General features: G+C 44.1%; 1 protein-coding gene across 3 annotated transcripts in view; it reads left to right on the top strand.

The window, feature by feature from the left end:
• Positions 1-24,995, top strand: part of LOC125430305 (ATP-dependent 6-phosphofructokinase, muscle type) — a 65,278-nt gene that overhangs the window by 21,255 nt on the left and 19,028 nt on the right. For all 3 annotated transcript variants that reach the window (XM_048492228.1, XM_048492230.1, XM_048492227.1), the window contains exons 3-11: positions 3,878-3,951; positions 8,743-8,820; positions 13,347-13,536; positions 13,657-13,822; positions 16,561-16,605; positions 17,561-17,669; positions 19,271-19,366; positions 19,719-19,811; positions 22,425-22,550. In XM_048492228.1, coding sequence (XP_048348185.1) covers positions 3,878-3,951; positions 8,743-8,820; positions 13,347-13,536; positions 13,657-13,822; positions 16,561-16,605; positions 17,561-17,669; positions 19,271-19,366; positions 19,719-19,811; positions 22,425-22,550 — 977 coding nt within the window. The remainder of the gene's footprint in view (positions 1-3,877; positions 3,952-8,742; positions 8,821-13,346; positions 13,537-13,656; positions 13,823-16,560; positions 16,606-17,560; positions 17,670-19,270; positions 19,367-19,718; positions 19,812-22,424; positions 22,551-24,995) is intronic.

Below are 24,995 nucleotides of genomic sequence, written 5' to 3'. Positions count from 1 at the left end.
TCGCCTGCATCTGTGGCTGGCATCTTTGGAGGATCTGATGGTAGGAATGGAAAGCCTCCTCAAGTCTTCAGGAAAGCAAGTTTTTCAAAGCGGCAGCCACCTGTTTTCGTGGATTCTCTGTGGGGGCAGTCACATGCACGGAGGGGATTTGCTGAGGGGTGTTAGGTTGCACCCCTTCAACCGCTGTAGTGTATCTTGGAAACGGCAAGCATGGCGGCCTGTCAGATGGTTTGCAGGCACTTGCTTTAAATGTCAACATGCCAAAAATAAAACGTGCAAGTCATCCAAGGATGCGGCGGGGATATATGGGAGGCTCTACTGTCCTGACCTAGATCAATAAGAAACTTTATCTAGTCTGAAGAGCCAGCTAAGGAAGCAGGAACTGAGAAACTGCAGGAAGGATTGTTAAGAGCAAGATGATGACATAAATCACTATGCGAGACCCTATATTGCACAAATACTATCCTCATATGGATTAATCATGGAATTCTTGGACTGTAATGCCATTGAGCATTCTTGTAGCACAAAGTACGTCTCTGGTGCATGCTCAATGAGCAGCTGTAGCATAGTGGGTACGTGACTGAGCTGGTTTGCAGGGAAAGGGAATGAGTATAAATCATACCAAATAAAAATAAATTCTGCCCTAAGCAGGCTCAGCAGTCTGTCCTTCCTTAAAATTTTTTAATGTACACACACACTGTGCATGTAGAATCACAGAGTTGGAAGAGACTCCAAGAGCCATCAAGTCCAGCTCCCTGCAATGGCCATGGAGCCTCTGTTTAAAAACCTCTGAAGAAGGTGACTCTGAGGCATGGAATTCCACAGTCGAACAGCCCTTAGGAAGTTTTTCCTGATGTTTAGGTGGAATCTCTTTTCCTTCACCTTGAACCCATTACTCCTGAACCTAGTCTCTGGAGCAGCAGAAAACAACCTTCCTCCCTCACCAACATGACATCCCTTCAAATATCTAAACCCGGCTATCATGTTGCCTCTTAACCTTCTCTTCACCAAACATCCCCAGCTCTCTCTCTCCTCATAGGGCATGGATTCCAGACCTTTTACCATTTTGGTTGCCCTCCTCTAGACCCGTTCCAGCTCGTCAATATCCTTTTGTGGAAGGTCACAGTCTCAATTCCCAGAATCTCCAGTTAAAAAGGACCAGGTAGAAGGTGATCTGAAAGACCTGAGACCCCAGAAAGCTGCTTCCAACCTGAATAAACAAGACTGGGATGGACCCAGGGTCTGATTCTGAATAAAGCAGCTTAATATGCTCTCAGATCTCTACTGGCTTTTCTTATATTGAAACAGTAAAGCATAAGCAACTTTATCTCATCTGTATCACACTCATCTTTGAAACAGTTCTCATGGGGTTGCCCCATTTTCTGCTTTGCAATAACTTTACAAAGAGGATTAATCTGGGAGTTGATTGGTCCAGCATCACCCAACTAAATTTGAATCCAGGTTTCCCTACTGTTAGCCAAGTTCTCTTAGCACTACACCATACTGGCTCTTCTGAAGAGAACAGCATGCAGGTTTGGTAACATATTAAGATGCAAAGCTCACTCTGACGGTATACTTATGTGACGGTATTAAATAAGAGCTAATAAATTTCATATGCTTTCTGGCTGCTTCACATCATGAATAGCAAAGTAGACAGCTGAAGTCTTGGTATACTTTTTTCAGGAGTAAATCCTATCGAGCTGTCTAGATAAAATTATGTAATCTGCCCTGGTTATTGGGATTCTTGTGTGGGGGGGAGGGGAGGGCAAATAAGGAGAGAGGTAGTAGAACATCTACTTTGCAAGCTAAAGGCCTCAAGCTTGATTTCTAGTATCCTCAGGTGAAAGGATATGATATGAAGGTGATATGAAATGCCTTTTATCCTAGACTGAACAGCCACTGCCAGTCAGAGAGGCCAGTGGCTAAACCCCAGTATAAGGGAACTTCATGTGTTCATGAGTTGAGCTCAACCCATGGCTGAACCGTTAGTCCCCTGTTAGATGTCTTGTCTCCTGCTGAAACAATATTCCATTTTCTTTTCCCTACAAGAGGGTTGTCTGCTCTTTTTGCTTGTCTCTCTGTGTTTGCATTATCATAACCTTTCAAGGAATCTGGTTCTGAATCACTTGGGCAAACTCTTGCGGCTGTTTTGCTGATCTGGCACACTTGTGCATTTGCTGTAGAGATGTGATCCCATCAATGAGCCCCAGCTATCTGTCGTAGGCAGTGTTTCTGGAAGGCATCCAATTTCTCTTGTATTGTGTCAGGAGCACCTGTGTGTTAAATTGCACCAAACAACAACCAGGCCTTCGAGAGGAGGCTCCCCCCCCCCCGCTTTTGCTAAATTTTCAGTGGTTCACTCAGAACCTTGTGATGATTTTTATTGTAAAACAACTTTATTATTGCAATGTCCTTGAGCAAGTCTGTTGTGATTTGTGTATCGTTGTTTATTTTGTATTTATTTCCCTGTGTATTTTGTATTTATTTCCCTGTGTTAAAAACAAAACAAAAAACAAAACAGCTTTTTAAATGTGCAATTCTGGGTGGAAGGAATGGGCACTTCCAAAGGGGGGAAAGTGTGCAGTTCAAAAATCAAGAAATGCAAAAGCTAGCTGATACAAAAACCACTTATTTGTTTATTGCATTTCATATTTATTGGATTATGATAGTGGGTAAAGTAATGTCAGGAGTCTCAGCTCCTCCAAAATACCAGACCTGGATCAAACATGCTGATTTTGTGCCCTCGCCCTCCAGCCTAAGACACTCCTTGTGGAATTCAGTACTTCTCTTCATACAGTGTTCACCAATGTTTCAAAGATGAATGTCATAACTATAGAACATGGGGACCCCTTTCCTGACAGGTCATGAGAATTTGTTAGTTGCGATAATGGGCAGTGATGCACCCATAAGGAAAATGCACAGGTGTATGGTAGCAGTATGCGTCATGCATACCAAATTACAATTATGTACACTATTGTGCAATTCCTATATTGTAAAATGGGGGAAGATCACTGTTTGGGGCAACACGTAGCTGATAAAAACAAGTACTATACATTACTGCCAGGCCAATACCTAGGCTAGGTACAGTCACCTGTACCTTTGTGCCACCAAAAAGATGTGCATGTAGGCTGGTCACAAATGGAATGTCACCATTTTCCGGGTAACCAGTTCTAAACAAACAACCATAGAGATGTAGGAGTAGAGCCACTCCTTCATATTAGAATCATAGAGTTGGAAGCAGCCATACAGGCCATCTAGTCCAACTCCCTGCTCAATGCAAGATTATCTTGAAGCATCCCTGACAAGTGTTTGTCCAGCCACTGCTTGAAGATTGCCAGTGAAGGGGAATTCACCACCTCTCTAGCCATCCTGTTCAGGCAACTTTCAGTTTAGGGATGTGTGCTTTTCTATGTGGGGCAGCTTATTTGCACATTCATGGTAGGGATGGCAGTTCTGGGGTATCATGTTTATGTTGCACAGAATGGTTCGTGGGTGCTGCAGTGGTCCAGCACAGGTTCATGTTTATGTTGCACAGAATGGTTTATGGGTGCTGCAGTGGTCCAGCACAGGTTCATGTTTATGTTGCACAGAATGGTTCATGGGTGCTGCAGTGGTCCAGCACAGGGGATCAGGTTGTCTCATGCCTATTCATTCAAACTGGCATGGGGATTGATTCAGCTCTCCTCACCAACCCAATCCAATCTGACTAGAATTTCTTAGAATAAATTAGATGATCATATCTCCACGGTCTTACAACAATACGTGAACCCTTAGAAATGGTGACAGCTGCATCTCAAAGAGATCTTTTATATCAGACCATGATCCACTGTGGTTCTGGGGACATAAACAACATTTCTTCTTTCTACTTTCTGCACAGGCATGAATGCTGCTGTCCGGGCTGTGGTCCGTGTGGGGATATACACTGGTGCCAAAGTGTTCTTTGTTCATGAGGTAATAATTTCCTTCTTAGCGGGTGCCTCTCTTTGCTTTGTTAGAAACGGCATTTCTTTCTCAGCTGCAGTCCTCTGGATTGATCCCCTTCTCTGTGCATCCACCAGCGCAATATAAAATCCTTGCCTTGCTGGAAAGCCTTACAAACATACAGGTGTTTTGTTCAAAAGTCAGTTTCCCTTACGAACACTGGATGATTGTGATTTCAAAGAGACAATACTCATGTCCCAATACGGCCTCTTCGTTCAGCAGAGGCCAATTTACTGGTGGTCCCTGGCCCCTCGATGATACGGCTGGCCTCCACGCGGGCCAGGGCTTTTACAGCCCTGGCCCCAGCCTGGTGGAACGCTCTTCCACTAGCTGTCCGGGCCCTGCGGGACCTTACAGAATTCCGCAGGGCCTGTAAGACGGAGCTGTTCCGCCGGGCCTTTGGAGGTACCAGCCGTTGATGGTGCCCCCCCCACTTTTCCCCCTCGGCCTTTACATCTGTGCCTTTGCCATCTCGGGACTTGCTGCCCTCCCTCTCTGAAAGAGGGTTTGAAAACGAGATTACCGGGTGCCATCTTATAAATTAGTTTAACTATTATATTTAGTTTCTTATTATCGCTGCTTTTAAAGGTTTTATCTGTTTTATCTGTATACAATGATTATTGTGTTGTACACTGCCCAGAGCCCTTAGGGGATGGGGCGGTCTAGAAATTTGAAAAATAAATAAATAAATAAAATCTATGAAATTAATGTTCTACGTCCAAAACAATATAAGATTCACAAACACGCGTGGCACATAGGCGCTGGCTCAAGCAATTTATATTACCTGTTAGTTTCTTGTAAAGTATGCCAAATTGTTGGCTATTAGACTTATCAAACTATTATATCTCCATAACACATATATATCTCCACTTTAAATCCAATTCATGCAACAATTTATTACAAGACAACCTTCTCTCAAGTCCATAATCATGTATTTGTTAAACCAACAATGTCATAATCTTGTAAATATTATTGCGTCAATGTCACCCGTTGTGACTGTAATACAAGTTCATGACAATTAATGAAAATCCTGAATTGGTGGCTTGAATTACTTATAAATACTGTCCCAATTCAAGGGCAGTCAAATTTCTCATCATTTTCAGTTGTATAGATTTCAATCCACTCTGCTGTACTACATGCACAGTGTGTGTGTACATTGTGAATCTTATATTGTGATTTCAAAAAGACCATGCCTCTGAATCAAAGCAATTCCTCTGGAGAGAGAGATTTTTAAGGCACATAATTATACCAGTACCGGTAGTATATTTATTGATGATCCTATGAGGAAAATGTTTAACAAGGCTTTTTAATTGTTAGATAGGATCTATTAATGAAGAGAAGTTCACTGTAAAATTAAACATACTAAGGAAAAGAACAAGTTCTAGTCTGGTAGGATTGCTAGGTTGCAACCTGGAGTATTCTACTTCTTATGAATTTTAAGATGAAGCAATATCCTCCCCCCCCCCCCCATTTTGGTCCCAGTCCCTTCATCCTCCCACTTCTTTCCACCTTGTGTTTTGATCAGGGCTCTCAGTATGTTAGGAATGGAAGCCAGTGAAGGTTAAGGAAAGGAGAAAAGATTGAAGGAATCTCAGGGAGTGCCTGCTATTATATGATCTCTTCATAATTTTAAAGCAAGTCTTCTCTGGCTCATTGCCAAGTTAGAGGGGGTCAGGCTGGCCAGTGCACATGGTAGGATCTTCTTGGTTGCTGCCCCAACGTTGTGCAATGGTCTATATCAGCCATTCTCAACCAGGGTTCCCTGGGGTGCCGTGAGCATGTCCCAGGGGTACCGCGGCAACACTACCGCCCCCCCCCCCTCATTTTTGTGGTGTCTCCCACCGGCGCCAGCAAGGACATGGAGCTGGCCCATGGGGCAGGGCCTGCCACAAGGTCAGCAGCCACCCCACCCCCAGTGCTACCCTTCACCCTGGGAGGGGAAGGTGGGGTGTGTGGCAAGCAGGGGCAATGGGAGGGGAAGGTGGAGGGTGGCGGCAAGGGTACCATGAGATATGAAGAGTGAGGTCAAGGGTACCCTGACCTCGAAAAGGTTGGGAAACACTGGTCTATATAGTTCCCTCTGCTGGCAGTCCACTGAAAACGTCAAAGCAGAAAGACATAAGGGCAACTGAAGGAAAAAAAAGTTCCTTGTGGTTTTATACTTTCAATAATTGTATTTTTTATTATGACAGTTTGCATGCCACTTCTGATATTTTATGAAAAGTTAAGCATAAAATTTTGTAAACATACAGTAGTAAAGACAACATGGACGAAGCTGTGATTGTTTTCGATTCTGTTTCAAGGGGAATTTAGAAGCTCAGCACATTTGTTCAAGTTGCATCTTGGTAGCACTAGTCAGGTATCTGGGGGCAAGAGATCAGAATACAGATAACTTACTGCCAGAACTTTCCATTGATTTCTGTGCTGTCTGTGGAAATGACCATGTATCTTAATGTTTTTCTCTGCAACTTCAGATGTGGTTGAATCTGAACCGTTGTTTCCCCATATCTAAGCTCTTGTTGTGGAGATATGCCTTATCTCTGCAAAATAAGGGAAGGAAAGTTCTCAGGATCTAGTAGGTAGATTGTTATAGTGCTATAATAGCCAATTTCTCCTAGTGATGCAGGGAGAGTGGGTGCTGTGGAGGAGTGGGGCAGGGGAAATGCTGAGAAACCTGCCCTTTGGAAGCCCTGTAGTCACTGTACTGTGTCCGCAGCTGCGGCGGCAATGGGAAAGCTGTGCAAACCTCTCCTTATATGACAAACAGCACTTTCAGACTTTTTTGTAGCTCAACTTAAGTCTAAACAAATGGCTTAGTTCAATTATAACATTTCAGTCAGAAATGACTTGATGGCATGTAACGCACACAGGGGACAGTTTTAGGAGCCAGTCTGGTGTAGCAGTTAAGAACAGCAGACTCTAAGGCTGTTTCCGCACGGGCGGAATACAGCGTCCCAGGGACGCTAAAAATAGCGTCCCCGGGGAGGGGGTTTGCATGGCAGCAGCGGCAGCCTCGCAACCCCCGAGCGGCGCAAAGCCGCTGTTTCCAAATCTCGCTCCGTGAGTGAGGTTTTTTTGGAAACAGTGGCTTCCAACTGCTGCCATGCGAACGGCAGCAGCTGGAAGGCGCCATTTCCCCCCCCCCTTTCCCGAACGCCTTACCGTCCCTCCGACCTTCTGGCGCATCGCCCAGGCCAGGGGACACACGGCAGAGGGGCGTGTCCCCTGGCCTGGGCGACGCAAGGCATTCGGGGGATGGCACAGCCCCTGCGCAGGCTGCGCCGTCTTCCCTACCCCTACCGGGACTGTGGCCGTGCAGAAACGACTGGGTTCGAGTCCCCTTTCCTCCACATAAATCCTGCTGAGTGACCTTGGGCAAGTCACAGTTCTCTCAGAACTTTCTCAGCCCATGTAGAGGCAGGCAGTGGCAAACCACCTCCCAACGTCTCTTGCCTTGAAAACCCTACAAGGTCACCGTAAGTCAGCTGTGACTTGGTGACGTATGCACGTACACACAGAAGGTACAGTTTTAGAGATTATAGGATTGGGCATTCTTTGTAATAAACAAGCACTCAAAGGACACATTTGTAATAAACAAGCACTCAAAGGACACATCTGCTTAACAAAAAAATGTTTCTGGGTTGTAAGGACAACGGGCAGGAAAGTATTACGGACCCTTTCCTGAAAATCCCCCGCCCCCCCCAATCACTTAACAAGTCCGAATCAAGATACTGGCCGTCTCTTATAAAGCCTTCCAAATCTTCAGGACTGCCTCTCTTTCTATGCTCCACTATGACAGCTTCAGTCATCTGAGCAGTCTTTTACAGATGCCCCTTTGCAAAAGAGCAAGAACATTAAATGACGGTACTTGTTCTCTATATGTTGCCTCCTCTCTAGGGCCCTTCCGCACATGCAGAATAATGCACTTTCAATCCACTTTCACAATTGTTTGAAAGTGGATTTTGCTATTCCGCACAGTAAACATCCAGCTGCAAAGTGCATTGAAAGTGGATTGAAAGTGCATTACTCTGCATGTGCGGAAGGGGTCCTTGTGGAATGCGCTGCTTAAGGAAGTCAGGAAAGGCTCCCATGCTTTTGGTGTTCTGCAAACCAAGTACAACAGAATTATTCATGAGGAGGGCATTTTTATAAAGCTGACCAGGCTAGATTGCAGCAGAATGCTTCAGGAAGTGTTACAATAAAGAGAACCAGTCTGTGGACTTTACATGTTATATGATATCTGGTGCAACCTGCATTATCTTGTTCTCAGGTGCATTATATTTCTGCTTATGTGAAACCCTTTACTGCTTGTTTAACTTGCCATATTTAATACGCATGCTGTGGTCTGTAGATCAGTTATAATTGGTTATAATTAAGAACAGAAGAACATAAGAACCTGCCTGCTGGATCAGACCAGAGTCCATCTAGTCCAGCTCTCTGCTACTCGCAGTGGCCCACCAGGTTCCTTAGGGAGCTCACATGCAGGATGTGAAAGCAATGGCCTTCTGCGGCTGTTGCTCCCGAGCACCTGGACTGTTAAGGCATTTGCAATCTCAGATCAAAGAGGATCAAGATTGGTAGCCATAAATCGACTTCTCCTCCATAAATCTGTCCAAGCCCCTTTTAAAGCTATCCATATAAATTCCAGGAGATCTCCAGCCTGCCCCTGGACGTCAGCAATGCTTGTACAACCTGACCTTTTAAAGAAGAGAGCTTTGATGCTTCTCTTTCAGTAAAGTAGTTCTGTGTGTTCTGTTTCAGGGCTACCAAGGACTCGTGGATGGTGGGGACAACATTAGGGAAGCCACATGGGAGAGCGTGTCCATGATGCTGCAGCTGGTAAGTTTGCAAAATGCTTGAGAGGCATCTATCTTCACATGGATCATTTGCGAAAGTTTTCAGAAGGGTCTGTGGGCGTGTGAGAGTTCAGATGTGCTTGCATGGGATACCATTGCTTTTTGGAGCAGGCGAGAACTGGAGGATGGGATTTTATTTAGGAGCAGCAGTGGCGTAGTGGCTAAGAGCAGTGGCTAAGAGCAGGTGCACTCTGATCTGGAGGAACCGGGTTTGATTCCCAGCTCTGCCGCTTGAGTTGTGGAGGCTTATCTGGGGAATTCAGATTAGCCTGTGCACTCCCACACACGCCAGCTGGGTGACCTTGGGCTAGTCACAGCTTCTCGGAGCTCTCTCAGCCCCACCTACCTCACAGGGTGTTTGTTGTGAGGGGGGGAAGGGCAAGGAGATTTGTAAGCCCCTTTGAGTCTCCTGCAGGAGAGAAAGGGGGGATATAAATCCAAACGCCTCCTCCTCCTCCTCCTCCTCCCCCTCCTCCTCCTCCTCCTCCCCCTCCTCCCCCTCCTCCTCTTCTTCTTCTTCTTCTTCTTCTTCTTCTTCTTCTTCTTCTTCTTCTTCTTCTTCTTCTTCTATTTATTTATTTTAAAAATTTATAACCTGCCTATATCCAAGATCTCTGGGTGGCGACAACATTGAAACATTCTGATACATAAAATCATCTTTTAAAAACTCTGCAAAATTTAAAATCCTAACGGTCACCCCAACCAGGATCATTACAGAGGAAGCCTCCAGGGAGACTAACCAGATACCTAGGTGAAGAGGAAAGACTTCACTGGGTGCCTAAATCCATTAAGGAGTTAGCAAGATAATTTCTGTCCTGCTGTTTGTGCGGTTTCTGTGCATTCCCTCTGGCGGAGTTTCTCAACCTTTCATATTGTACGTCTCATTGATCACTCTGCCAGAGAACCACCAAAATGGACACACAAAGCCCATATTTTTCCCAAAAGGGCATTCATATGTTTACAGGCATTCTGTGGCTATGTCAATCACTCATTCTTTATTACGGTTATGGACCAGGTAGATAAGATACTCACCAATAAAATATATTAAAACCATTAATATATTTCTAAAAGGATCTACTGGCAGAAGAGAATTGGGAACACAAAAAAGGTATGGGAACATAAACGGACTGGATAAGAGCGTAAATATTAAAAGGAAGTGAGGCACAAAGGAACAATAACATAGGCAGATAAAAGCCTATAAATATTAGATTACAGTACACTAGTAAGACAGCCTTAATATTCATTAAGCCTGTCTTTATAGCACAGACTATCCTGCAATGTACTTCGAATGCTGCTACGCAAAACCTGGCAACAGTGTATGTTATATCAGGATTGGTATCTGTATGCCGCAAGGAAATATAAAATTGTTCTGTGTGACCTGGAAAGATTTTAGATAGCACTGCTTACTTCCAATCAGATTGAAAATCATTATTCCTAATCTATGGTGCAAGGCCACATAGGAGAAAAGGTAGTCTGAGCTAGTAAGTATGGCTACCCATGCTCTAGCCTCCATTCTCACGGGGACTGTTTCTAATGACAAAGTAGTAATAGAGACCCTTTTTGGAACTTGCATTATATCAGTTCCAGTGGCGCAAAATTAGTGAAGGGGCCTAGCTGGGCACCATACAGCACAGTTGACTTGGCTTCAAATAGTTTAAGTGCTGTTGTATGTTCTATCATTTATGGCAAGATTTAAGAACATAACAAAATTGCACAGTGGATAATCCTTGGCAGGTAAAGTTGGCAGGAAGTGGTGCATCAAAGACACTTACTGGGAGTCAGAGGGAACAGGAAATTAGAAGAAACACCCAGTCTCCAAGGCTATTACAAGCATCCCAAAATGTCTCAAATGAATCAGTGGTGGCAGATACGGCTGGCAGAAGACGGCATGATGCACCTTATAGGTAATAAGGCCCCGGAATTGCAGCTCATTTACAGAGGGGTTAAACATATATTTTTGGTTGCTGTCGGCTTTTTTTGGAGCAGGGCCTTGATCAAGAAAGCTAGAGATCTGATGACCCTCTTGGGGCTGCAGTCAGGAACAAACTATGCTGTACAAACCCTGTCTTTGCTGAATTCCAGTTAGTTGTGACTTCTGAATGTGAATGGTCCTAGGCATCTAGGGCTGGCACCAAACCAGGCTTTCCAACTAGAGTTTGCAGTGTATTTGTCAGCCATTGCCCTGTGGTGGTATGGTAGCAGTTATTTGAAACTGGATCGGCATATCAAGTTGAGAATCAAACTGAGGGAAATGTGAAATATTTGGAAACGAGAGCTGTTATTAGTCCAAAATGTTCTTCTTTGGCCTCTGAGGGGAGTCCTTTCTGCTGATGTAGTTTGAGAAAGGTCATTGGCTATGTGAGGGGAAAGGTTCCTGTCAGGAGGAGCATTATTGTAATATCTTGACCTTTTCATCGGTTGAGGTCACTGGCAAGGCTCTTCAGTGTAATGATACTTCTGCTCCTGGGTCACAATGAATGTCTGAGACCCAAAATAACTTGAAATTGGAGCCAACTTTTCGCCTACAGTCATTCTCCGTTATGGGAAGGTTGTTTGTGCTATATGAACAACAACTGAAGAGAATTCTTTTTCCCCTTTTAAAATTCGTTTTTATTAATTTTAACAAATAAAATCTAAATAATAACAAAACAATATTCGGATACAGCCATACAAAACTGAATATCCACATACATGATTACACAAAAAACCAAAAACTGATTAAATCATTAAGAATATAAACATTTCACAAAGTTTTATCGAGGATGACTTCCCTCTGTGTCATCCATAAAGTATTTCTTCTGCCTCTAGGACAGTGGTTCTCAACCTTCCTAATGCCGCAACCCTTTAATACAGTTCCTCATGTTGTGGTGACCCCCAACCCTAATATTTATCCATTTAACAGATGGAGAACACTGATGCAGAGAGTCTTAGGTGACCCCTGTGAAAGGGTTGTTTGACCCCCAAAGGGGTCCCGAGCCACAAATTGAGAACCACTGCTCTAAGATGAGGCGCCGTTCACATATTTATAATGATTTTAGAAGAACTGAAGAGAATTCTGATATATCCAGGACTCTTCTTAGGCAGCTAGCCCCTACCGTTGTCTCTGTAGAAGGGATCACCTGCGACAGAAATGTATATTTCCCCAAAAGGCAAGTTTATTGCTCAGTCCATGATGCTAAATTCCTCAGCCCTCTGTTTTTGAATTGCAGCAGCCTGCTGTCTGGGATGGTTCACATAAACCAGTGGTGGCGAACCTTTGGCACTCCAGATGTTATGGACTACATTTCCCATCAGCCCCTGCCAGCATGGCCAGTTGGCCATGCTGGCAGGGGCTGATGGGAAATGTAGTCCATAACATCTGGAGTGCCAAAGGTTCGCCACCACGGTCATAAACTGACAAGACAAAGGTTCGACACCACGGTCATAAACTGACACGGTCATAAACTGAGGTTAAAAAATTTAACCTCAGACTGAACATCATTTACAGGTTCTGAAAAAGAACTCTTCTCCCTTTACTTGCTTTCCAACCACAGGCAATTCCTTAAGTTTCTATCCTGTTTCTCTTCAGACAACGTATCCTGCTCATTGAACAGCGATCGTTGTTCTGGGCAACATGCAGGAAGGGACACACTTTCCCTTTCTGCTGTAATGGATTTCAGCCTCAGTTGCTTTATGCAGTGTGCATATATATAGATACAGTTTTATTTCACCTGGTTTCTGAGAGGGTTTTCTTATCTGTTAGCAGTGGCGTAGTGGAGCAGCAATGGCGTAGTGGTTGAGAGCAGGTGCATTCTAATCTGGAGGAACTAGGTTTGATTCCCCGCGCTGCTGCTTGAGCTGTGGAGGCTTATCTGGGGAATTCAGATTAGCCTGTGCACTCCCACACACGCCAGCTGCATGACCTTGGGCTAGTCACAGTTCTTCAGAGCTCTCTCAGCCCCACCCACCTCACAGGGTGTTTGTTGTGAGGGGGGGAGGGCAAGGAGATTGTAAACCCCTTTGAATCTCCTACAGGAGAAAAAAGGGGGTTATAAATCCATCCTCCTCCTCCTCCTCCTCTTCTTCTTCTTCTTCTTCTTCTTTTTCTTTTTCTTTTTCTTCTTCTTTTTCTTTTTCTTTTTCTTCTTCTTCTTCTGTATTTGGTTTTATTAGCTTTAATGTTTCTTTGAACTGGTCATAACATAGATTACTCTGAAAATAGATATTGGAAGGCAATATATAGATGTATTTTTTAAAATACCAACAGTCTCGAGCCAATGAATATACTGGGTGTTAAAGAGATAAAGGTAAAGAGCTTGATTATGTTGTTAGAAATCTTATACAGCATTTCTTCCACTGGGGGTCTCTAGATTGGAGGTCTCTCTCTCTTTGTCTCCTTTTCTCTCTCTGTGTCTCTCTTTTTCTCTGTCTGCTTTTCTCTCTCTTGCTTTTTTGCCAACTCTAGTCCTAATGTTGTCTTCTGACTCCAAGCTTGCACTCTTACCCGGTTTGTATTTTTACCCCTGCCAGGGTGGCACGGTGATTGGAAGTGCCAGGTGCCAAGACTTCCGCACACATGAAGGGCGCCTGAAAGCTGCTCGCAACTTGGTAAAGAGAGGAATAACAAACCTGTGTGTGATTGGCGGCGATGGGAGCTTGACCGGAGCAGACACTTTCCGTGCAGAATGGAGCACCCTGCTACAGGAGCTGGTTAAAGCAGGTATTCCAGTGGTGTGTGGGTGCAAGACCCATGAGGATGCTGAGGGGGGTTCTGGCCATATTAATATGCTGACCATCAACTCACATTCCATTAGCTCATCTCTTGCCAATATCTTCCCAGGTGGCATTACAGTAGAGGAGGCCAAGAAGTCAAGCTACCTGAACATTGTTGGCATGGTTGGCTCCATCGATAATGACTTTTGTGGCACTGACATGACCATTGGCACAGACTCCGCTCTCCACAGGATAATGGAAATAGTGGATGCTATCACTACCACTGCCCAAAGGTAAAGTTTGTGGCACTAAAGCAGAACTGGCTGAGTATATTCAATGATGACAGTTTTAAAACGCGGGGAGTTGATACGGGGACCAAGAATTTAGCATTTTGAGAGGAGTTATTTATTAATAATTTGATTTATGGGCTGCCCTTTCTCTGACGGGCTAAGGGCAGCTTACAACAATATCAATAATAAAATCAATGCAGTTTCCTATGCAGTACTTGCAATGGCACCTTAACCTGTTTCTAAATGATGAAGAAGAAGAGAAAGAGGAGGAGTTTGGATTTATACACCCCCCTTTCTCCTGTAAGGAGACTCAAAGGGGCTTACCATCTCCTTTCCCTTCCCCCCCCCCCCCACAACAAAAAATGTGTGAGGTGAGTAGGGCTGAGAGAGCTCCAAAGAACTGTGACTAGCCCAAAATCACCCAGCTGGCATGTGTTGGAGTGCACAAGCTAATCTGGTTCACCAGATAAGCCTCCACAGCTCAAGTGGCAGAGTGGGGAATCAAACCCGGTTCTCTAGATTAGAGTGCACCAGCTGGGAGGAAGGCTGGATCTATTGGACTGTCATTGCTGCCCTCAACTGTAGGTCTGGTGGAATAGCTCCATCTTACAGGCTGTGTGGAATTGCATCCTTTCCATTAACTGAGCATTCCATTGCATTGACTGAACATTCCATAAGGCTGGGGCCAGAGCAGAGAAAGCTCTGATCCTGGTTGAGGAAAGCTAGATATCTTTCAGACCAGGGATCACCGGTAAGTTGTTCTCCATAGAGGGAAGAGCTCTCTTGGGGGTGTATCTGGGGAGGCAGTCCCACAGGTGTGATGGTCCCAGACCGCTCAGGGCTTTAATGGTTAACACTAAAATCTTTAACCTGACTCAGTTCTCTGCTGGAAGCCAATGCAGCTCATACCACGAGGTCTCTATAAGGACCGGTGCAGAAGCATTTTGTACCAGTTGGAGTTTCCTGGTCAGTCTCAAAAGCTGCCCAGTTTACAGTAGTCTGTCCGGGAGGCAATCATTTCATGGATCACAGTAGCTAGCTCAGGTATAACAAGTAGGAAGTCAATAACTTGGCCTGATGAAGTTTGACCACAGTTGCAACTTGAGTCTCCAAGGATCAAGCAACACTTTTTAAAAGTAAGCTAGGTCTGACAGCAGGCGACCAACAGTGGAAGAAATCTCAGATGTTCTTTGCCCTCTCTCATGATTTGCAGTTGCTGAAATAATAGTGCAAACTAAGGAAATGAATACCAACCAACTTTTATTTGCTTAATGTATATGAACAGCAGAATTTGGTCTCCTTTACTGCCGATTAAACTGTTGTTCTTAGTCACAATGTTCTCTAAACCCCAGACTTCATGTCACTGGGCTGAACATAACTTGTTTCTTCCAACACAGTTGAGCTTCTACATTTGTAGATCACTGCTCTGGACACAAGTAAAATCAATATAATTTGTTTGGGAAAATATAAGGATAAAAGATCTGTGTATTTCACAAGAACTCTGCATGTGATTTTGCCCTGAAAGTTGACTTGGCATCATGTGAAATTCAAAATGCTGACTCCATGCGCAGAGTTTGTCAAAGGAGCAGGTTGTTGGACAATTTAATTGGAGAGGAATAAGATCACTGCTAAAAGGCTAAAAGATATTCTTGATGGTTACTTGGGTTTGGATGGATCTCAAAAAGAGAACTTGCAGGAACTGGGACACATTAAGATGGAGAAAGTTATGAAAGTTGCAGAAGTAATTATTGTTTGACATACTGGGCAAGGGAGGTTATACTAGGGCTAGATAATTACTGGACCAGGGAATAATCCCTGTGGCTACCTTTAGAGTTTGTATACTGTGAGGGGACATGGGTTCAGATCCCATTGCTGCCACCATGTGAAAGAAAGAGAGGTGTGGGCTGTCCTCTTCCTTATAACTTGACCGAGAGAAACATGGTTGAAATCCAGGTACTCTGAAACCGCTGGCTTTTTCAAGGTTTTATTTAAAAGAAAGAAATTAAAGGAAAATTAAAAAGTACAGAAAATAACTCTAGTTCCAAGATACAGCTGTAGCATGTCTCTTTGTAGTCTGAAGGCTGAATCAGAATGACCTGGAATCTCCCTCCAACCTGTGATCTGAGTTATAAGGTCTTTGTCTCCTTTTGGACCATTAGATCAATCTTCTTGATCTGACAGTTGGGTTTTAGCTTTTGGTCCTGGAACACCCTAATTTCCTTTATGGAAACATAAACCCAGTTTTATAGCTTTTCTAAGGGCAAGGGGTCTCATTGTTTATGATCTAGCCAGGCCATGTCAGCAGACTAAATGGTATGTCCTGCTGGTGAGTTATCTCCCAATAGGCTTAAAGGCAAAATTTTATACTCTCTTCACATATATATTGGTGCCCTTTGTATGAACCCTGGTGGAGGTTATTGAATAGGCAGACAAGTTCACAAACAGGTGAGGAGATATTAAAGTGGGGAGGTTGTTCTATTCATTTAATAAGAGTGAAAGGGGAATATTTCAGAATGTCAAACACAACACTGCACGGTAGACTTGCTGTCAAAGTTAGCACCTGTTTTATGAGGTACTAACAATCTGGGAACTTGATGCTGTTGAGGCCAAGGGTGGAATGGGGGTGTGATGTGAATTTTACAACTCCTTTGTGATGTTTTCTTGCACGTAAATCAGTTGATGCAAATCCAGCCTTAACGTGCTACATCTTTTGTTGCTTTGGCTTTCTTTTTCTCCGACAGTCACCAGAGGACGTTTGTGCTGGAGGTGATGGGTCGCCATTGTGGGTACGAAATAATATTACTTTGCTAGATGGTATTTATTTATGTTGGTCATAGTTCAAAAGGCTTTATGTTGTCTTGATTCTGCCGACTTTCTGTGAGCATGTGCCAAAATATGTCTCCATCCCTGTTTGTATGTACCACCTACTATAGACATTTTATCTTTCATAACGTCTGTTCTGTCAGTAGTGAAAAACGAAAAGCATACCCTTCCTGGTTAGTTGAAGGGAGATTTTTCCCTGCCTTTGGAAAGAAGAACTTTCATCAGCAGCCTGTTGGAATTTTTCCCACCCTGTCAATTTTCAATTGGCTCTGTGTCATCTCCTTTCAGGATGTCTCACCTGCTCCAATCCAAATGAATATTGCATGCATATGTACCAGTCAGTTTGCTGTGACAAAGAAGTGTTTCCCTCAGCTCTGTTGAACATTAGAATGAGGTAACTGCCAGTTTCCCCCAGAGAAGTTGATAATAGGGATAATTACACTTTTCGAAATCATCAACAGTGTAATCTTTAGAGTTGGACCCTTCTAAGCTCATTAGGTTTAGAAGGATATAAATCTATTTAGGATTTCTCAGCAAATCATGTTTCTTATTATTTTGTCACATATATCTTATGCAACTTTATTTTTTTCTGTGTAATGCTTTTTTCCAGGTATACTTTTTCTGTTTGTGGATGGCAGGGTTGCAAATCTGACTATCTAGCTATTACATTTTTATCCCACCTTCAGGGAGCTCAGGGTGGCATTAATTCTCGCCTCCCCCCTTTTAGTCTCCTAAGGGATTAGGTGAGGCTATTAGGCAGGTTAGACTGAGACAGTGTGGATGGCTCAGGATTTCCAAGTGACTAAAGTGGATTTTCAACCCGAGTGTCTCTAGTCCAGGGCAGTAAACGCTATACTTATTAGCTGTTCTCTCTAGGACCCGATTGGTTCATTCTTTATCTTGTCTTTCTTGCTCTAGTTATCTGGCTCTTGTAACAGCCTTGGCAAGTGGCGCAGACTGGGTTTTCATTCCGGAATCTCCCCCCGAAGATGACTGGGAAGAACATTTGTGCAGGAGGCTAACTGAGGTAATCAAAATATAAAGTCCCAAATTTTAGTACAGAGATCTCTGGAACTGGCTATCTACCTAAATGTATCTGTTTCTTCATTTTCTCCCTTATGGGGACCCAAAGTGGCTTACATAGTTTTCTTCTCCTCTGATTTATCTTTACAACAACCCTGTAAAGTAGGTTAATCTCAGTGTGAATAGCCCCAGGTCATCCATAGCAAAGTAGGAATTTGAACCTGATTCTCTAACACCTTAACCAGTATAGCACACTGGCATTTAGGATTGTAGCCTAAAGTTGCATGTCCAATCATGTACTTGTCTTTCTCATGCTAGTGATTTGGTTCTTAAAGTACTGGTTTGGTGTTATTCCCAGGAATTTGGCAATTGTTTTATATATATATATATATATATATATATATAAATATATATATATATATACTGAGCTATATATATATGCCACCACGTCATAGTTGACTTACACTGACCCCATAAGATTTTCAAGATTTTATTCCTCCATGCCTAGTATTCCTTGGAGGTCTCCCATCCAAATACTAGCTAGAGTCGAGACTTGAGAGTTTGTGACTGGTCTAAGGTCACACAACTAACTTCCATGGTCATGGAGTGGTGATTTGTACCTTGGTTTCCCAGGTCCTAGTCTGACACATTAACCACTGCACCAGGGGTGGGCAATTATTTTTTCCATGGGGCCGCATAAGAAACAAAATATTGTGGAGGGCCGGGCCAAAAGGCAGGGGGGCGAGGCGCTTTTGAAAGCCCCGCAGAAGCCGGCAGCCAAGGCTTCTGCGGGGCTTTCAAAGACTCCTCGCTCCCCAGCACGGCAGGGGGGCCAGTCAGGGTCATCCGGCGGGCCAGATGTGGCCTGCGGGCCGTATAATGCCCAGGTCTGCACTACACCATGCTGGCTGGCTGTTTATACCATACAGATATGCATATTTAAAGCCAGTGTGATGTAGTGGTTAGTGTTGGACTGTAGCCAGGGAAGGACCAAGCAAACCCTCCCCAGTCACCCAGAGAGAGCTTCATAACCTTGGGCTTTTCACAATCTCTCAGTCTCTCTCATCTCTTTGGGGTGTTCTGCAGATTAAATAGAGGGAGGGAAAACAAAGCTTTCCACCCTCATCTCTGTGGAGGTCAGCAGGTATTTTTAATTCATTATTGGTAGGCTTCATGCAATGATACTCAGGGGCTTGGGATCCCTTTTTGGCTCTTCTGAGTTCTGTTCCGCAGTGTGGGACCCTGTGGCCATCGCCACTCCAAGCAGCAGCGGGATGGATGTTTTTTGAGAAACAGCAATGTTGGTGGCATGGTGATAGGAAAAACCTGGAAGTGACATTGTGGGTCACTAGGAATTAACAGAAACTCTATGGTTTTACTAGGGTTTCTGATTATTCCTAGAGCTACCCGCCATCGCTTCCAGGTGTTCCCTGGAAGCAATAGCACACTGGCAATATCTCCCCTCCTCAAACTATGTCTCTGCCCCCAATCTTTCTGCCTTTCAGTTATCAGGTGTGATGTGGCAACACTTGGCTTTAGTCTCCCCATCAGTTCCCTACATTAGATACTCACTTTTCCTTTCCTTGCTGCTTCCCTTCCTTGTAGACAAGAACCCGAGGCTCAAGGCTGAACATCATTATCGTAGCTGAAGGAGCGATCGACAAGCACGGCAAGCCTATCACTTCAGAAGACATCAAAACGGTAGGTGGTCACCCTTTCTCTGCCCAGAGGATTCATGTCAGTGCCCTTTGCTAAATCTTAAGGCCATTTTAGAATAAAGTTACAAGCAGATTTTGTATTCTGTATAGTCAAAAGGGCCTAAGTTTGTACCTGCAGCCAAGAAGAGGCAAACCAGTGGCTTTTCCCTATTTCCATTCTAACATTTCTGGAATAAGCAGACATTCTTGTCCCTGTTTCGTTCTGCATTCCCACTCCTCTTCTCATTGTTTCCCAAATTTGTGATTGTAAGCACCTCAAGATGAGAATCTTTCTGTCTGCACATTCACGGGGCATTGTAAACAAAGCAACTTCTGTGCCTCTTTTCTTATTCTAGCTGGTCGTGAAACGCCTGGGCTATGACACAAGAGTCACCATCCTGGGTCACGTGCAACGTGGTGGAACCCCGTCTGCCTTTGATCGTATCCTGGTAAAAACAAAAAGCACCATGTTTCTGTTCCCACTGCTTTTACAGATGCTTTACCAGTGGTCTATTGTCACATTAAATGTGGGAAGGATTTGGGGGAGCAGGGTTCAGAAAAGTGCAAACTTAAATTGTTCTTATGTTGTTTCACTAGCAATAGTAGATTGTTATCTTCTCTTCGGAAGGAAGGCAGTAGGTGTGTGTGTAACCTCAGCTTGTGGGTTCTGTGGGGCAGAACTTGGAATGAGTTTGCAACAACAATTTTTAAAAACAAAATGGTTTACTTTCTTAACATATAACATATAACATCAACATTTAACATCACACTTCAAGGTCCTGTTCAGGTTGCAATTTCAAGTCCTTATATTTACAGTCTTCTGATATTTCCAAGTCCAATTCTTCTTTGCAAGTGGGTTGGCTTCTGAAGACTCCAAGGGCTTGGTGAACAGGATTCAACATGATGAAGGTTTCCAGGAGAACTCTCACCCATTACAAACATAAAAAACCCTGAAACAATAAACTCCAACATTTACAACATAGCAAAAATAAACTACCTTCCCAGTAGTTCCCAACAATATTGCAGTTACCTTAACAAGATATTAAGGGCTTATAGAAATCAAGGTCCGAGTCTGGTAGCCTTGTCTCCTCCAACAACCTGAGCTCTGCAGCCTTCTCCTGCTTTGAGTCTCCACCCCTTACTGGGTCAACCCATTCTGAGCATAGGGGTTACATGTGCACTGTTTTTTCCCTGGTATTTTTCAGGTTTGACTTAAAAAAAAAACACCCTGGAAATATTTTTTTAAAACCTGAAAAAGCTGGACCCCCATGCTGGCTTTTTTCAGCTGTTTCAGATCTTTTAGAACTGAACCCAAAAAATTCCAAACTGCACAACCTAAGCTTTCATGGACTTAAAACTTACTTCATCACCTGTACCCTTGGTTGGTAGATACATACATATAATTATAATATGTACGGTAAACCTCATAGATATAAAAGACAGGTAGAACAGATACTGGTAACTGATTATAACACCTTCTCAAGTCCACAAAAGCTCATGCTGCTCTAAAACCTGGGGGTTTAAGATGCTGCAGTTCTCTTCAGTATTTTTGGATGATGTAACTGTGCTGTTTTACTATGGCTACCAATCTTGATCCTCCTTGATCTGAGATTGCAAATGCCTTAGCAGACCAGGTGCTCAGGAGCAGCAGCTGCAGCAGAAGGCCCTTGCTTTCACCTCCTGCATGTGAGCTCCCAAAGGCACCTGGTGGGCCACTGCAAGTAGCAGAATGCTGGACTAGATGGACTCTGGTCTGATCCAGCAGGCTAGTTCTTATGTTCTTATCACAGCAAAATCAGCAACACACTTTTTCAAGAATGACTGAAAGCAGTGGTTCTCAACTTTCCTAATGCCGTGACCCTTTAATGCAGTTCCTCATGTTGTGGTGACCCCCAACCCTAACATTTATCCATTTTACAGATGGAGAACACTGATGCAGAGAGTCTTAGGCGACCCCTGTGAAAGGGTCGTTCGACCCCAAAGGGGTCCCGACCCCCAGGTTGAGAACCACTGACTTAGAGGAAGAAGCTTGGATTGGCCAAAGAGAAGAGCTTCTGCCCCATAGCCATAAGACACACATATAATCCCTGGTGCCCCTATCCCACCCTGAAAATGCCCTCTGTCATTCCTGCTGGCTAGAAAGAAGAGAGCCAAAACCACTTCAGTCAGCAGGATCAGCCTGTGTTCAAGAACACTGCCCTTATTTGATATCTACTGGTGATCCCTGGCCCCTCAATGATACGGCTGGCCTCCACCCGGGCCAGGGCCTTTACAGCCCTGGCCCCTGCCTGGTGGAACGCTCTCCCATCAGCTGTCCGGGCCCTGTGGGATCTTGCCAAGTTCCGCAGGGCCTGCAAGACTGAGCTGTTCCACCGGGCTTTTGGGGAGACTAGCTGTTGATAGGGGCCCCCTCCTCCCCTTCCTCTCCTTTCTCTTGTAACATCATGTGGATCCTACCACCCCTTCCCCCTTGGGGTTTCTTTCTGAACCCTCTGGGGGAGGGCGGTCTATAAATCCAATTAATAATAATAATAATAATAATAATAATAATAATAATAATAATAATAATAATAATAATAATAATAATAATAATAATAATAATAATAATAATAATAATAATAATAATAATCTATAGACTACAGTGCTTAACTTCTTGACCTTCTGTGATTCTGAGGAAACTTGTTTGGAAGTCATTTTTAGGCAATTCCATTTGTTGGGACTATGGCTTGTGTCTATTCAATGTAGAACAAAAGACTGTGGGGAGGGGGATCTTTTCACATGTAGGGTTGCCAGCTCTGAGTTGGGAAATATGTGAAGATTTTGGGAGCAGAGCCTGAGGAGGTCAGGGTTTGGGCAGGGGAGGGACTTCATTGAGGTAAAATGTCATGAGTCCATCTTCTGAAGTGGCCATTTTCTCCAAGTGGTTGCCTGGAGATCAGTTATAATAGCAGCTGCCACCTAAAGGTCGGCAACCCTATTCACAGGTTGCCCGTGAGAAATCTTTGGCCTTGAAATGCAACAAAATCCTGGAGGAACTCAAGAAAACTCTCTTCATCTCACAGGGAAGCAGGATGGGTGTGGAAGCAGTCATGGCATTACTGGAGGGAACCCCCGATACTCCAGCGTGCGTCGTCAGCCTTTCGGGTAACCAAGCCATCCGGCTTCCCCTCATGGAGTGTGTCCAAGTAGTGAGTATCTTGGTTACCTTTTTCTTCTGTCATGCTGATCTGCGGAGACAGCTCCATTCCCCCTTGAGGCATGTATCTATAATACAGAATTTTACTAGTTCAGTAGTATTTTCGTCTTTTCTGGTACATTGGAAAGTGTGAGGAGGAGAAGGGGAAAGAATTCTCTGCACGGCCCCAGGATTCTTTGGGAGGAATGGAAAAAACACGGCAAGTAAACCAAAGGAAACGGTCAATGAACCGGGATAGCCTAATCCCGAACAAGAAACTTGCCGTAACTCAAGGAAGCGCATTCAATGATGACACTATATTGACTATAACAATTATATTAGTCAATTCAATTGACATAAATCAGTGCAATAATAACAGAAAAAGGTATAGTATAAAGTTCATTCATATTCATTTAAAGTTCATTGAGTGAAAGAAACTGCGGTGTGATCTCAGTCCACACACCGCAAAACCAATATGGAAAGTCAATAAAGCTGATACTTATCAGCAAGAGGTATGATGGTGAAATCCACGCATGCGAGGCAGTAGTGTCACACTAATTTTAGGCGTGAAATCCTCACGTGAGATCTTCAATTACAGCCCCGCAAGCGGCGAGCGGCAACAACTGAACGCCGAGCTCTAAAGTGCGTTTTCATGGATCTTCATCAGCGCAACATAATAGCGATGTCTATGTTTTCCAAACAGTCATATGTAATTCCTGCTAATCATCATTTTGTCTTACAAACCCTTCACTGGATGTACCCTCTCGGATTTGTATTTGCATACAATCATGAATCATTGAATACGCTTCCTTGAGTTACGGCAAGTTTCTTGTTCGGGATTAGGCTATCCCGGTTCATTGACCGTTTTCTTTGGGAGGAAACCATAACTGTTAAAAAACCAAATATAAATATTACATAATAGATGCTCTTAAGGCCAGTAGTCAGAACAAATTTTCCTACAGGCTTAGATGAAGATGTTATATATGTTATCTTTACAATTCTTTCTGGAAATGCCAATTTAGGCAGTGGTGATGTGACTACATTTATCTTTTGTGAGCTAATGCACTAGAACAGGGGTAGGGAACCTGCGGCTCGAGAGCCGCATGCGGCTCTTCTGCCCTTGCACTGCTGCTCCACGAGCTGAGCCACTGGCCCCATCCTTGCCCGCCCTGCAGGCAGCAGGGCGGGCGCACCAACTGCCCATGGTCGGCTGGGCCGCACCGCGGGCTTCCCCTCTCGCCCGCCCCGTTGGAGCGGGGCAGGCGCTTTCCCGGCAGCCGGCAATGCCGAGCCACTGGCTTCATCCTTGCCTGCCCTGCAGGCAGCAGGGTGGGCACATCCATGCGCTTCTCAGAATGAGCGGAGTAAAAGGTTTAAAAAACCCTATATATATAGTGTTATCTTTATTTTAGATGTCAAAAATTATTTGCGGCTCCAAGTGTTTTCTTTTCCTGTGGAAAATGGGACCAAATGGCTCTTTGAGTGTTAAAGGTTCCCTACCCCTGCACTAGAAAAAAGCTAAAAAGCCCTTGACTGGAGGAGCTCTCGGCTAAAGCCGGAAGCAGTAGGGGAGAGATTCTACGAAACTAAGCCCCCTCCCGCACATGCAGAATAATGCACTTTCAATCCACTTTCATGATTGTTTGCAAGTGGATTTTGCTATTCTGCACAGTACAATCCAGCTGCAAAGTGGATTGAAAGTGCATTATTCGGCATGTGCAAAAGGGGCCTAAATCTTGGGGTTTGAAAACTAGATTTTAAAGGCTTGAATGCTGAGCAATACAGGCAGAGTTATGATACAGAAAGGTAACTTCCCTTCTACCCCCTTATCTTGTGGTAGCCATTTCAGCCCTCTGAAATCACGTTCAGGGTGGTGGAACTGAAGAAATAGTGTGGGGGAGATGGGACAAATTGGAAATTTGCAGTATAGAGGCGCAGAATCAGCAAATACGGCCCTTCCTTCTGTTACAAGTGAAACCTTATTCTGTCGCTGGAACTGTTGCTGCCTCTTTAAAATGGTGCCATAGGATTCAAGACAAATGATGTGACTATCATACTCACTCCTTAAATGCCAGACATTTGAAGCAGTAGACTCTTCATATAAAGACCTGTTAAGGTCACGGCATTGTCTCCCTTCTCTCTTTCTGGCCCCTTCCACACATGCAGAATAACGCACTTTCAATCCACTTCCAATGCACTTTGCAGCTGGATTTTACAGAATAATGCACTTTCAATCCACTTCCAATGCACTTTGCAGCTGGATTTTACTGTGCAGAATTGCAAAATCCACTTGCAAACAATTGTGAAAGTGGATTGAACGTGCATTATTCTGCATGTGTGAAAGGGGCCTCTGCCATGATTTGTGGGCAGGTTTATGCCCCTTCAAGCCACTACCTCTTTAGGGGTGATGAATGATAGTACAGGTAGGCCTGATCTGGGCACAATCAAATAGACTTTT

This window comes from Sphaerodactylus townsendi, linkage group LG03, assembly GCF_021028975.2.
Source record: "Sphaerodactylus townsendi isolate TG3544 linkage group LG03, MPM_Stown_v2.3, whole genome shotgun sequence".
Taxonomy (NCBI): domain Eukaryota; kingdom Metazoa; phylum Chordata; class Lepidosauria; order Squamata; family Sphaerodactylidae; genus Sphaerodactylus; species Sphaerodactylus townsendi.
This window is presented reverse-complemented; position numbering and strand designations above follow the sequence as displayed.